At 39.4% G+C, this 15,907-nt stretch overlaps 1 protein-coding gene across 13 annotated transcripts in view; it reads right to left on the bottom strand.

Annotated features, from left to right (window-relative positions):
- Positions 1-15,907, bottom strand: part of LCORL (ligand dependent nuclear receptor corepressor like) — a 119,062-nt gene that overhangs the window by 58,373 nt on the left and 44,782 nt on the right. For all 13 annotated transcript variants that reach the window (XM_066232468.1, XM_066232467.1, XM_066232475.1 and 10 more), the window contains one exon: positions 15,655-15,784. In XM_066232468.1, the coding sequence (XP_066088565.1) occupies positions 15,655-15,784 (130 nt within the window). The remainder of the gene's footprint in view (positions 1-15,654; positions 15,785-15,907) is intronic.

The raw sequence follows: 15,907 nt of genomic DNA, 5'->3' as shown, positions 1-15,907 counted from the left end.
CCAGAAAAAGATATTAAAATGTAAGACCGAACACCGTAAGACAAACAGCAGGAACACTCTTGTCTCCACAATTAAGAGGAATAGTTAAGCCATATAAAAAGGAAATTCCTAAGTCGTTATATTAATTATCAATTTATCCACTGATAATCATGCTACATATTTCTCAAATAGAACTGAAGAGGGATAAAGTAAAACACAGTCTGGTCTAGTTCTATATCTGGTATAAAAGAAGCCAGGAGAATAATTTGACATGAGTCTCATATTTAAAATGAGATTATATATTTTTGTGTGACAGGACTGGAAAAAAGCTTTAACTTTACAACTTTAATGATCTTCTGAATACAATTTCATTTCATTCTGTAAATGTGCTTAAAGCTTAATTTGTTATATAAAACAATAAAAATCTACAACAGTTTGTAAAGCCCATCTTAAATAAGTTGCTAAGACTCTCTCAACTTTTCAGAGGTCTCCTTTTCACGTTCTTAGTTACCTCAGTATTAGCTTGGTTTTGCCTATGTGTCCAGTTTCTTTAACTACCACAAGGAGGACATTAAAACTCTATCTGCAACTTCACAAGGCCGTTCAACAAGGTTAAAGCACTATGCAACAAAAACACCAAACATTACTAATGACCTGATGAAGTGCATGTATCAAAAATATACAAAAAACACATACATATCAAAAATAGGAGGCAAACAACTCAACTAAAAATGGGTCAAATATATTATATAATTATGAATGGTCAGATGGGAACAAGATTTATCACGATGATGACACAGTAACTTATATAATGTCTAGTCACTGGGGTGTACACCTGAAACTAATTTAATATTGTATGTCAACTGTAATTGAAAAAGAAAAAATGATTTAAAAAATGGGCAAATGTCTTGAACAGATTCATTAAAAAAGATAGAGAAATTGCTTTTAAGACTCTGAAAAAGCACTCAATATATAAGTTATCAGGAAAATGCAATAGAAAGCAAAATGAGATACCATCTCCCATCTACTAGAATTAGAGAGTAACCAAAACTGGTAAGAGCAGCAGAGCTGCTGCCAGGGATCTGGAGCAGCTAGGACGCTCACGCATTTCAAGGGAGTCTGTGAAATGACAAATTTTGGGAGAGGTTTGGCAGTTTCTAATATATACTAAATATATATTCACATTAATGACCCAGCAATTCTATTCCTGTGGATTTTCCTTAAAAAATGGTAAATTTCTTTTTAATTTATCATTTTTCTTTTTGAAAGAAATAAAACAGATGTCTAAAAAAGCGTAAGAACGCCCATAGCAGCCTTATTAATATTCCCTAGTGACTCATTAATAACCCTTTTCAGAGGAGGTAGTAAGAAAAAACAAACAAAAAAATGACTCTAGTACTTTAATCCTCTGTGAGTGGGAAGGTGTCGGTGGCACTAATTAATGAGGAACATAGAAGAAGAAAAGAACATGTTTAAAAATGAAAGTAAGTTTAGCTTAGATTCACTGAACTAAAAATTCCTCCCACAAGATATAAGTGGAGCTGTCTAGAAAATAGCATGAAACTTGGTGAGGCTGGGCTCACCACAGAGGTTAAATGTTGAAGCCAGAAGAGGGGATGCAATGGGGAGGGCAGAGAATACGTACTACATAAATATACCTATGCATGTGCAAATCAAGTCTAAGGACACTCCCTAAGCGATCAATTCTGGGGACAGCATGAAGATCAAATAGTAAAGGAGGTAGACAGGAGTCTTAGCCCTTTTTGTGTAAAGACTCCTTTGGCAGTGCAGTGAATACTACCGGCTCCTCAGAATCACGTTTTCAATGCACAAATATACAGGATTACAAAAAAGAACAACAACAACAACAAAAGAAACAATTTGAATGTAAACAATTAAAGATAGAATGTGACATGAAAATATCTGATATTTTGCTGAACAGGTATTACTAATACTAATGCTATTTGTTGTCAATATTCATATTTTAAAAAAATGTTAAGTTTCGCTAGGGTTTAGTGAAAATAAAGATGTCATTTTTTTCCCCATTCAATGGCACAAACCCACCAAAATACAATCCATGAACTTGTTGTGGGATATCCCAGGTTAAGAACCCCTGAGCTAGGAAGTAAAATTAAATAGAAAGAAAAACATGATAATATGGGAATTACAGCAGCAAATAGCATGCTGTTTAGACTGCCATGATAAAATACCACACCCATGCTTCCTTTCTTACAACTGTGAAGCAGAACAAAAGAGAAGGTCAGACACAGAACAGTACGTTATGTAAGGAAGAAAATGAAATAAATCACACCGGGCCCTGGCCGGGTGGCTCAGTGAATAAAGCGTCAACCTGGCATACCAGAGGTGAGCATTCAACCCCAAGGCAGGACACATAGGAGAGGCGATCAAGGAGTGTACAACTAAATGGAACAATGAAGTGAAATGAGCTGATGCTTCTCTCTGTCTCTCCCTTCCCCTCTCCTCTCTCTCAAATTAATGGAAAAATTTAAAAAAAAATAATAAAGAACAACTGTATCTATACTAGTTTGAAAAAACGTATCTCCATTAGGAAACACCACCCCGGACTGCCAATACAATAATCATCCCACGCCCGGGCATTCCACTCCCACGCCGCTTCATCCAGCTGCCATGCCCACACAATCTACTCTTCTATCCTGCCATGAGGCCAAGGGCAAAACAGATGAATAATAATGGCGCATGTCTTTTAGCTGGCCTAACTGTTACCACCCTAGAGATATGAAATAACCCATTACGATACTGAACAGGAGAAGCAAACCATTTTCTTCTTATAGGGATGCAGTCAGGCAAGTTACTCTAGATACATGATCTCTGTGCTCGTATCTCTCTATACAATAATCTGTGTTATAGTAAAAATCTGACTAGAAATTATTTGAAATGCTGAAACACTCCCCATGACAGGTTTTTTCCTGCCTCCGCAGCAACTATGACACTCGCTATTAAGTAGTATCAATCTCCAATTCAACAAAGTTTTTGTGTCTTATTCCTATCACAGCCACCTTCAACAGAGCTTAGAAGTTATTGGTCCAGAGGATATTGTGGGGAATTATGGCTGACAGAGGCACAAGTGTTTGCAGAACATACCCACTGTGACCAATGTGGCACTCAGAAAGATAACAAGATCTCCAGATAAGCATTTAGATCTGCTAAAGCTGGGGCATTCCTGGGAATAAATGGAAAACAAAGTAAAAGTGTTAAAAAGGAGACTCCCTACCAAAAAAAATCTAATTCTTTAACAACAGAGTAAAACCCAAATGTAGGTAAAGCGCAGAGCACATTCCTAACAGCTGTGGCTGAGGCAATGCTGTGAGAACAGTCCAGCACCTGAAACCCTCCTAGGCACACCCAGGAGGGAGCTCGCCCGCTGTAAGGAAGTGACTCAGCACCAACCAGGCAGCTCCCTGATCTTTTCAGCCATTGGCTTTGAAGGACACGCTGTAACACACTATAGGCTGAACCTGTGTATATAAGCTAGCTGACTTCCTGAATAAAGCAGATCTGCGTCACTGAACCTGGTCCCTGGAGTCTGGTCTCTGTTTTCTTTGTCCTCACTCCCGGTGGGCCTTGTCCACATACTGGCGCCTGAACAGGGACCCAGCTGGCACTCAAAGGACTGGTGAGTGGCCCTCTGCAACGGGAAACCTTCTCCCTCATTCCCGAGCCCCGCAAGCTCGAGCCCTCCATGCCCTATGGCAGAGTAGGCGAGTTAAAGTTAGTGAAAAGGATCTTTGTACCTACTGGGAAATCCTCTCAGGTTTCAACCCTTGGCTCTGGGATGTGCCTCTTTGGGACCCCGATACTTGGGCCCGAGCTTTCCGGTGCGTCCGTTTGGCCAAAGTAAATGAAGAACAAACCTTCCCTCTCAGCCTCATTCCTGCCCTGTTAGCGATATCAGTGCCTGCCTGACCAGTGCTCCTGCTGAGGACCCTGCGCTGGTGCCAAAAATATTGCAGGCTGCCCCTCTCTGGGGAGCCCCTCCCTTCCTATATGCCCCCTTCACTGAGGAGGAAAGCAGTTTAGCCACCGAGTTTGATGGACTTGCAGCCAAGCGTGCAGAAACAAAACTAGATACATTAGAAACCCCGCCATCAGCTCCGCCACCCGAAGCAGCAGAAGTTGCTACTTCCGCATTCCCTGCTGGGGCTCAACGCCCCACCCCAGCCTCTCAGATGCCATTTTCTACCCCAGCTTTAACTCCAACACGTGTTCCCACTGCAGACCCATGGGCCAGCCTATACGCCCCCATGTGTCTTTTTTATTTCCCCCCCTTGTTTGTCTGTCTTGTCTATTTTTCCGTATCTCTTGCTCTCTCTCCCCCCTGCCCCTCTCTCTGAAATGACACTGGAAGGACCCCGCCATGGCACAGTGGCGGGGATCACACCCTCTTCTAACGCAAGGGAGAGGTTATACTTGTGCTGTTCAGCCAATTTGGATCCCAGGAATTCCCCAACCTGCTTGACAGGGTTTCTTGGGCACCCACTAAATGGTTCAGTCTTCACCCTTCCAAAGCCACAGCCCTGGCCTCCTCCACACTGACTACGCCTGAGGGGAGGAGGTCCTCTGCTCCAGAAGAAGACCTCGCGGCCCGCCTGTGCGTCCCATTACCTGGGGGAATGTGGAGGCTTTGATGGGGTGGGCCCAGAGAATTGCCTCTGACAGGTCCCTAGGCCCTGGTGCTCTATTCTTGCTTGTGTGACCGCTGACTCCCAGACGTGGGTGGACTCCCATGTCTGGGCGGCTTTTCCCCAGCCTGGAATAATTATGTCTGTTGAGGTTAATAGCCCACAGTTTCCAGCAGTATATTCCAGTAACTGCTCCCTTAGTCTCCCCTGTGACAACAGTGGCCAGGAATTTCAACAGTGGAACTATATGGGGTAACCTCAGTGACCCAATGCTACTTAAGTTTACTCTGAATAATAACACCGTCCCCTCAGAGGAGTGGGTCCTCCTTCGAAATCATACTACGGGGGACTTTGCTGAAAATGGTACTACCAACCAAGGCTCAGTACTTGGCCTACAAGCCCTCCGTCCCCTAGCTACCAACAGCTGGGCCCACCCCGCTAACCTTGCCTTCCCAGGGTCGCCTCTTTGCCCGTTCTTGTATGACGAACATCTAAGAAGACTCCTGAGAGAAGGAATTCCCTGGAGAGACTGCCGCATTGCCTCTGGCGCAGATCATCAACCTTGGAGCTTGGCATCAGAAGCTGAGAGACGGAATGCAACCATATGCAGTATGCAGCCTGCGGCAAGCCATCCGTTCTGTGTTTGGATGCTGGGAACTCTGTGGGAAGGGGGCGTGCATGGACCTACGTCCATTTTTTACAATCAAAATGGAACTGTGTTTAATGGCACCTGGAAGGTCTCTGTAACACAATGGAAGGGAAATGACATCTCAATCCCTAAGAGGAATCCCCTGTTTAAGACCCCTGTTCTATTTCCTAACTAGTCAAACATTACAGAAGCTTGCCTCATTGTTTAATCCAGCTAATCTATTAGCATATAGTATAATAGGTATTATAGTTGTTTTAGTTCTAATAGGGTTCCGTTGCATAATGTGTAGCATTCAGAAGCTACAACAGCAAGCTGTCATTCATCAAGTCCAATTGGCCTTAATTAAAAGAGAAGGGGGAAATGTAGGTAGAGCACAGAGCACATTCCTAGCAGCTGTGGCTGATGCAATGCTGTGAGAACACTCCAGCACCTGAAACCCTCCTAGGCACACCCAGGAGTAAGCTCGCCCGCTGTAAGGAAGTGACTCAGCGCTAACCAGGCAGCTCCCTGACCTTTTTAGCCATTGGCTTTGAAGAACACGCTGTAACACCCTATAGGCTGAACCTGTGTATATAAGCTAGCTTACTTCCTGAATAAAGTAGATTTGCATCACTGAACCTGGTCCCCGGAGTTGGGTCTCTGCGTCTCCGTCATCCTCACTCCTGGTGGGCCTTGTCCACACCCAAATAAGGGGAAAATCTCTATTCTAAATAAGTTTGATAAAAACTACCATGAACTATTACAGGATTTAAATATACTGTTCTCTGGACCTGACAAGGTCATTTAGAATATCCACTGCTACAGTAGCAGGCAGAAAGGTAAATTGTGGAGTGAGGTTTAATATTCAACTAACACTAACATTGCTCTTTCTTGGCTATTAGATATAAGCTATAAAAGACCCTCCCAAATATTGCCTTTTTACTGTATTACCTTTAATTTTAAATGGAATGAGACTCTAAACAAAATGCAAATAAATTGCTATTAACAAGTATTTTAAAATAATTTGTTTATTTAGAAAATAATGGAATAACTACAGAAGCACAGAACTATATTAACTATATTGTACCTAAAAATCACCTTTACTGTTATAGGTAAAGTTATTAGAAATCATCTATCAAGATTCTAATATAACGGTAGTACTTGTTCAGAGGGATAGAAGAGACACTGAGAAAGAACACGGATTTTCTGCTCTCCAGGAGCTACAGGAGCTAGCACTCCAGGATGGAAGGAGACTTGAAAAAATTATATATTTCTTGCCAGAGTATCTTGAGGTTTATTTGGTCTTCAATTTCCATATTCTGGAGTATAGGAAGTTTAAGAAAACAAGAGAATCAAAGCCTGTGAACTACTCTCTCTGTAGTATTGCCACTATATCCCTACTATACCATGCCAATCTCCTCCTTGAGACTAAGCACTGTGGCTTGCTCATTTACCCTAGTCAGTGATCTACCATGGTACCACACAAGGTAACACAATAAATTTAATAAATAAATGACTCTGTACTCATCAAAGGGAATAAAATCTGCATTAACAATTCAGCAATATGTTAATCTATTTTCTTAAATTTATAGAACATAGGAAAACAAAGATGAGAAAATATTCCTTTATTCTCTCACACTTCACATAGAGGTTACTGAAGAGTCATGAAAGGAATTAACAGAAAAACATTTTTTTTTCTGGAAATTATAAAAAAAATTTTTATTGTTTTGGGATGACAATGGTTAATAAAGTTATACAGGTTTCAGTATAAAATTCTACAATACATCATCTGTATAATGCATTGTGTGTTCACTACCCCAAGTCTCCCTCCATCATCACCGCCTGTCTTCCCTTCTAATCCCTTTGACCCCCCGCTCCCCTACTCTCCTGCAATTCCCACACTGTTGTCTGTTGGAAGTCTTATGAGCTGGTTGGTTCAAAGGCAGGCAAGAATACTTAGATACTGCTGATGTTGCTTTCATTTTGGTTTACTATGTCACCACATAACATGTACTGTAAAAGATAAATACAAAATCAAGGATCTGGTGGACTTGGGTTTTCTGAAGCTTCTTCTTTTTTTTTTTTTTAAACATGTTTTATTTACTTATTTATTTTCGGGGGGGGGGAGAGAGAGGCAAGGAGGGAGGAGCAGGAGGCATCAACTCCCATATGTGCGTTGACCAGGCAAGCCCAGGGTTTTGAACCAGTGACCTCAGTATTCCAGGTCGACGCTTTTATCCACTGCACCACCACAGGTCAGGTCCTCTGAAGCTTCTTTTTATTCCACAGTGGTCTCAATTGCCCATGTAGAGTGAGGAATCCACCAAGTGAGAGAAACACAGAACACAAACATAGGATCTCTGCCTAAATATCTTAGCTATAGTTTTTTGAAGGGAGTGATGAGGAGGCTAGAACCATATTATGATAAGAATTCAATTATAAAAGGAAACTCTTACTGTGCCCAATGTTATACTTTCACGTTTCGTTTCTAACAGCCTACTTGAGGTTTGGTAAAAGTCATGGCCTACCACAGCTTAATGTATCTACTCATCTATATGGTTTTCCTGAAAAAAGGATATGGACATGATATCCTCTTTTAGTCCTAAATCATTTTGCCCCCATCCACTCTTCCTGCTCCCCGTATTTTTTACTTCTTTAAACCATGACCCGACCACCATATTAAGTCCAACTCCCCTGTGATTACTTTTCCTATTAGATCTTTTAGCAATTAAATATTCTTTGTAAGTCAGCTGATTTTGGACTTTGAAGAATCAGTCAGTCTCTAAAATCTTCAGAGCACAGTTCTTCAAGGTTGTTATACATTCATCTCATCAATGAACAAAATTGACAATGTATCTTAAAATCTATATATTATTTATAAATTACATAGATATTCTTTTATAAGCCAAACATCTCAAAGCATAGAATGTATTTAGAGAAAGGTTCGTCATTGATAGAATCTTTTAAAGCTTATTTTTCAGGCCTAATTCAGATAAAATTACACAGTGGACTCTGTATGTCCATTTGTCTTGCCATATATCACAACACTCAAAACACAAACCAAAGAATGAGCCTGTGATATAATATCACTAAGTAACTTGATCAACAGCACAACACTTTGGGGGGGGGGGAGCAAATAACGTGTAGTTTTGACTCTATAGCCCATATTCTTTTTTCCATCAGATGCTACTACTAACCACACAATATACCTATAAATGATTAAACACTAAAATCTAAACCAGTATCTTCTGTTTTAATAAAACTATTTTTTTGGTGGTGAGTAGATAACAGAGCAGAAGCATCTACAATTATTATGCCTCTTCTATATGTAAGAAAACTAAGTCACAAAAAGGGGAAGCAGTTTGTCAGAATCACATATCTAATATATGGTGGGGCAAGAGCTGAACTGTATTTGTTCAACAGTAAAGCTTATGCTTTACCCCTTCTCCTGAGGATACAAACATTTCAGAAGACTTCACTCAAAACACTTTACTCAAGATACACACATAAAAATTTAAATTTATATGGAGAAAGTCAGGGGATGGTTGCTACTCAGTACTAACAAATCAATGAATTCTAATCGATAGATAAACTTTTTAAAAGTCTCTACAGGCCATGGCTATAATGTACAATTAGCCAATAGCAAATAGTAAACTGTAGCTAATAGTTCATAATTATATATAAGCTAAAAATAGTGAGATGATAATTTATAAAACTAATTTATCATTTTTCACACCCTCTGCTAGAATCCTGGAGTCCTGATTGCTCAGTAAGACAGACACATCAAGAATTAATCAGCCACCAGGATTCCAAAGTGCCACAGAGAATAAATAATTCCTTTAAACAGAATTTTAACTATATCATATTAAATAAGATAGAGAAGAAAGCTCATATGTTAGACTATTCTTAACAAAGTGCTATTTCTATAAAAACTGCATTTTAGCCTGACCAGGCAGTGGCTCAGTGGATAGAGCATCAGCCTGGGATGCTAAGGACTCAGGTTCGAAAACCCCAAGGTTGCCGGCTTGAGCACGGGCTCATCCGGCTTGACTGCGGGGTTGCCAGCTTGAGTGGGGGAACATAGACATGACCCCATGGTTGCTGGCTTGAGCCCAAAGGTCACTGGCTTTAGCAATGGGGTCATTGGTTCAGCTAAAACCCCATCTCCCCCATCAAGGCACATATGAAAAAGAAATCAGTGAACTAAGGTGCCGCCAACTATGAGTTGATGCCTCTCATCTTTCCTCCTTCCTATCTATTGGTACCTCTCTCTCTTGCTTAAAAAAAAAAAAAAAAAAAAGAAATAAAAAATATTAAATCTGCCTGACCTGTGGTGGCGCAGTGGGTAAAAGTGTTTACCTGGAACGCTGAAGTTGCCGGTTCAAAACCCCGGCCTTGCCTGGTCAAGGCACATATGGGAGTTAATGCTTCCTGCTCCTCCCTCTGTTCTCTCTATCTCTTTCCTCTCTCTGTCTGTCTCTTTCTCTCTCTGTGTCTCCTCTCTCTAAAAAAAAGTTAATAAAAAAATGTAAAAAAAAAAAATTAAATCTAGTTCAAATTTTAGGCGTGTTCTTAGAATTTCATTCATATCCTCTAAGTATATGGCAAAAGAAGAAACATCCTTTCATGAACGCCTCTGAATGTGGCTTATAATGGTATGTGAATTATTTTATGGCACTAACATACAGTTCCCTGGCGTTCCAAAAAGGCAACCCATATAAGGGCAATTCAATGTATGATCACAACGGTAGTGCAAAGACACACTTGTATAGCGCAACACTTAGGGCCTGAATGAATCATGTCAAATTTACAGTTACTTAAGGATGTGTGCATTTAGAGAAAAGCAATCTTAAAGATTAATCCTCTGTTTCTAAGAAATCAAATGCTTTATCATCAGTCATAATCCAATTGGTTAGTGAGCAGTCTTAATATTTATTATATGCTATAGTATAAAGCTTAAAAATTAAGAGTTTAACAGGAAAAAAGTCTGCGTTCAGAAAAGGCATAGAAAAAAAACTTGATATTAAATATGGCTATCAATTAATTTAAGGAAGAAGTATTGGTTAATAGCAACTTTCAACTAAATGCATCAAATATATCAAGAAAGATTTTAAAAATAAAAGACCAGAACAGTAGTTACATGAATGCTACATGTATGTGGGAAAAAATATAAAGCAGGAAAAAATTATTAAGGAAGGTTTCATTTTATTATATATTTAGCAGTATGACGTATTCAGCTACTATGTGCATACTGTCTGTCCAATTTAGTCAAATCAAGTAGTTTTCTTTAATTTAAAAACAAGAGATAAGACATCCTTCTGAAGAGCAAACCAGTAACTTACACTGCTTCAGTTAAGCAGAAAATGTGAAGCTAAAATAATTTATTTCATATCTCATGGGGATCACTTTGGAAAAGGCATTTAAATCTATACGCCAATGTTTATCACATTTCAAAACAAATAAGTTAACTGATATTTAAACTATACATAGTAATAAACTTACGTACAAAGTAGGGAAAGGTAAGCTATATATACATGCTAAATAATTTTCTTCTTCAAAGAGAACAAACAATACCACCAAGTATGTACAGAAACTGGAAATTACCTGAACAGTTTACCTTAGTACTCATTCATTCAGGAAATAGTTCCTGAAATCTAGGATGTGACAAGTACTGTTCTAGAGACTGAGGATTCTGCAATTACCAAGGCAAAGTCTCTGCTATCCAGGAGTATTCATTCTACTCTAGCACTCTAGACAATTTCAGAGGTAACTGGTAGGAGATAATTCAATTTTGAAGAATTTTTAAATATATAAAACTAGTTAAGTTCATCTCTGTACTAAAATTTTTCCTTCCCCCTAATTCTATTTATACAACCTGAACAATTATTTTTGATTTAACTTTCAATTATCAGGGACTGACCAAACTACATATATTTAGTTCAAATAGATGTTCTTTGATCTATCCCCAAACACTGAGGGAACTACCGGTAATCATTAAAACCATTCGTACTTTACATAAAGGAAACATGGAAACCTACGAGAAATACAGAACATTCCTCACAGGTCCTCTCAAGTCTGCCTAATTCTATTAAAATAATTCTCGTCCTAGGCTGCTAAGTAGCAAACAATAGGGTTTCTTTACTTAGCACTTAAAAGAATCTAGACCAGGGGTCCCCAAACTACGGCCCGTGGGCCACATGCGGCCCCCTGAGGCCATTTATCCGGCCCCCACCACACTTCCAGAAGAGGCACCTCTTTCATTGGTGGTCAGTAAGAGGAGCATAGTTCTCGTTGAAATACTGGTCAGATTGTTGATTTAAATTTACTTATTCTTATCCCTGGCCGGTTGGCTCAGTGGTAGAGCGTCGGCCTGGCGTGTAGAAGTCCCGGGTTCGATTCCCGGGGAGAGCACACAGGAGAAGCACCCATTTGCTTCTCCACCCCTCCCCCTCTCCTTCCTCTCTGTCTCTCTCTTCCTCTCCCGCAGCCAAGGCTCCATTGGAGCAAAGATGGCCTGGGTGCTGGAGATGGCTCCTTGGCCTCTGCCCCAGGCGCTAGAGTGGCTCAGAGCGACGCCCCGGAGGGGCAGAGCACCGCCCCCCCGGTGGGCGTGCCGGGTGAAACCGGTTGGGCGCATGCGGGAGTCTGTCTGACTGTCTCTCCCAGTTTTTAGCTTCAGAAAAATACAAAAAAAAAAAAAATGTTAAAAAAAAATTTACTTATTCTTTATTTTCAATATTGTATTTGTTCCCATTTTGTTTTTTTACTTTAAAATAAGATATGTGCAGTGTGCATAGGGATTTGTTCATAGTTTTTTTTATAGTCCGGCCCTCCAACAGTCTGACCCCTGATCTAGACGCTCCTCATACAGAACGTCTTTCGCTTTGTAACATTTCTTCTTGAGGGCTAAAATGTTTATAACATCACTAAAGACACAATCCTGCACTATATTGTCTCCACCTGTTAAAAAGATGGTAACAGTACCTACCTCTTAACACTTGTCTTGAACTAAATGAGATAAGGCACTAAAAGGGCTTAGTACTCAGTCATAATTGATGACATCAATAATCATCATTACCCACAATAATAGCTTATAAATTTCATTATCATCATCCCCAAAATGATAGAAAAATCTAAGGAAAGATAATAAAGAAGCGACAATAGATATTAACAGATTTCTTTATGTTTTAGCAAAATGATCAACATGCATGTGTTCCTCAAACTAGTAACAGATTTAAAAGTGTCCGTAACTCTAATGTTACTAATATCCAGAATCCCTGAAAATGTCCAAGTTTGGAAAATTTCAGGAGTCAAATAAAAGCTTCACCAATAAAAGATGCTTTATCAACATTTTGTTTGCTACTCCAAAGAGTCAGAAGTATTTCCTGCCTTATTTATTTATTGTATTTTTCTGAAATTGGAAACGGGGGAGGGGAAGCAGTCAGACTGACTCCCGCATGCGCCCAACCGGGACCCACCCGGCACGCCCACCAGGGGCGACACTCTGCCCATCTGGGGCGTTGCTCTGTTGCGACCAGAGCCATTCCAGCGCCTGCGGCAGAGGCCACAGAGCCATCCTCAGCGCCAAGGCCAACTTTGCTCCAATGGAGGCTTGGCTGCTGGAGGGGAAGAGAGAGACAAAGAGGAAGGACAGGGGGAGGGGTGGAGAAGCAGATGGGCCCCTCTCCTGTGTACCCTGGCCGGGAATCAAACCCAGGACTCCTGCACGCCAGGCCAACGCTCTACCACTGAGCCAACTGGCCAGGGCCATTTCCTGCCTTTTAAACACATTTTTGTCTTTTATTTCAAAATAGAGTTAATAGAACTAAAAAATTAAAAAGTTGAGACTATTTACAAGATAATATTATTCTAGCCTAATCCTAGTCAGACCATATTAGAAACCTCCAAAATGGTTTAATTCAAAGAAAATTAAAAACTTGGTGATCCTTCGAAAACCTTGAAGAAAACCAAGAAATACCCAAATGGAGAGGTCACTAAATATCTATGAACACTCACCCAAACACTGGTAGGAGACCTCTTATAGACCCAGATGCTTGATCCAGCTGAAAGAGTACCAAGTTTTTACTGATTATTCTAAACAGGGCAGTGGAGAACAGATTAATTCCCGACTCTCCCACATTAAAGGTTATTATTACTGATTATTCCAGCTACCATTACAAATTACTCAAAGGAAAAGGAGACTGAGAAATGAGTCCTAAGATGAGTGAAACATACTTATGTGTATGTGTGTAAATGTGCACATTTCCTCTAGTTCTTTTAGTGATCTAACTGATAACACAACTTTCCTTTTAAGTATAACTATATTGGCAAAATAAAATTTTCTAAATAAATGTTATAAAATTCCTAAAGCACATAAGCTATTTTTCATATTGGTTCGGATAGAAAATTTTGAGAGAAGAGTTTGTTTTTTAAAGACAATGCCAACTTCTCAACACTAAGACTTGTGTATGTCAGCAAAACAAGAACAGATTTTGAGTCCCCTGCATTTAAAAAATATAATTCTAAATTTAAACTTTTTAATATCCTAGGGATTCTTCAAATCAGAAAACTCTCATATTTCAACACATAAAGGAATTCATAACACTTAAGACTAAACAAAAGCCTCCTTTCTTATAGGTGAGGACTATTTTCAATATTACTAAAACCTGAAAGTTAACAATTTAACAGAGAGTATCTAATGTTACCTAATTCCAAAAAGTAGTAAAGCAGGGTCAACACCTAGATGAGAATACAATAATATTTATCTCAATCTCTGGAAGTTGGGAGGTGGGATAATCCACCCCTCCCATTCCTCCTACACCATGACTTACTCAAAAGGTCTACTATGTGGTAAAAATTAAGAAACTCTACTACTGCAGAAATGGCCAAGAACAAAACGAATGGAATGTTCTATATTTCTGTATTATTCCCAGGTAACTAAGATGTGGCTGATAATGTGTCTATAGTAAGGTAACAGATAAAACAAGCCCCATTTGGTTTAAATAGAAATAAAAAAAGAACACTGATTTTAATGTCAAGTAAGCATATTCAAGCTTCCAAAAACACTGAAAGAGCAAGCCAGCAAATATGTATATTCCACAACCTGACCAATAAATGATATAACTTATTCTAAAGATAGCTTTACAATTTAGCATATCACTTACTAAACATGAAGTAACTTCTGAAGTCTTGAGAACAGCAACAACTAAGGAAGACCAGAAGCATAAAACCTTTTTTCTCATCTATCTATAGTAGATAAGGAAAATGTATAATAAGATCAAAGAGAGATCTGAGAATAGAAAGGCAAAAAGGCATGTCTAATAGAAGACTAGCTCCAGAATGACTGGGAATCCTATTGTCCCTAAAAATGTGTAGAAAAACTAAGAATAAGCAAAAAAATGATCAAGAATGGAGTAGAAATTAACTTGTAAAACTCAACACCAGGAAGACAAACAATCAAAAAATGGGCAAAAGAAATGAATAGATACTTCTCCAAAGAGGACATACAGATGGCCAATAGGCATATGAAAAAATGCTCAACATCATTAATCATTAGAGAAATGCAAATTCAGACCACAATGAGATATCACCTCACACCAGTCAGAATGGCACTCATCAACAAAACAACACAGAATATGTGCTGGCGAGGATGTGGAGAAAAGGGAACCCTCCTGCACTGCTGGTGGGAATGCAGACTGGTGCAGCCACTGTGGAAAACAGTATGGAGATTCCTCAAGAAATTAAAAATCGAACTGTCTTTTGACCCAGCTATCCCACTTTTAGGAATATACCCCAAGAACACCGTAGCACTGTCTCAAAAGGAGAAATGCACCCCCATGTTTATGGCAGCATTGTTCACAATAGCGAAGATCTGGAAACATCCCAAGTGTCCGTCAGAGGACGAATGGATTAAAAAGCTTTGGTACATATGTACTATGGAATACTACTCAGCCATAAGAAATGATGACATCGGATCATTTACAACAACATGGATGGACCTTGATAACATTATACTGTGTGAAATAAGTAAATCAGAAAAAAATAAGAACTATATGATCTCATACATAGATGGGACATAAAGATGAGACTCAGAGACATGGACAAGAGTGTGGTGGTTACGGGAGGGGGGGGTTGGGAGGGCCACAAAGAAAACCAGATAGAAGGCGACGGAAGACAATTTGACTTTGGGTGAGGGTTATGCATGCAACATAATCAAATGTCAAAATAATATGGAGATGTTTTCTCTGAACATATGTACCCTGATTTATCAATGTCACCCCATTAAAATTAATTTTAAAAATTCTGAAAAAAAATGTGTGTGAGAGAAATTCAAACACTTTAGATATTCTACTGCAAATCTTAAATGACCAAGAACACCAATATTACCTTTCTTTCGAAAGAGTGCATTTAGGTAATTTTCTGCTTGGCATTCAATCTGTTCAGTGTGGGACTGGCCCTGAGATGACAGCTCCTCGGTTGGTGTCGACTGTGAAGAATCGAGAGACGGTATACAATCCTAAAATTACAACACAACAGGAAAGAAAATTAGTCGGTTCCATTAAAAATGGCGAAAAATTTAACTTACTTGTTCAATCTTTTCATCATATCAAACTATATAGAAAACACTCAATTTGGAACA

This window comes from Saccopteryx bilineata, chromosome 5 (genome assembly GCF_036850765.1).
Source record: "Saccopteryx bilineata isolate mSacBil1 chromosome 5, mSacBil1_pri_phased_curated, whole genome shotgun sequence".
NCBI lineage: Eukaryota > Metazoa > Chordata > Mammalia > Chiroptera > Emballonuridae > Saccopteryx > Saccopteryx bilineata.
The sequence above is the reverse complement of the archived record's forward strand: the minus strand, read 5'-3'. Positions and strand labels throughout refer to the sequence as shown.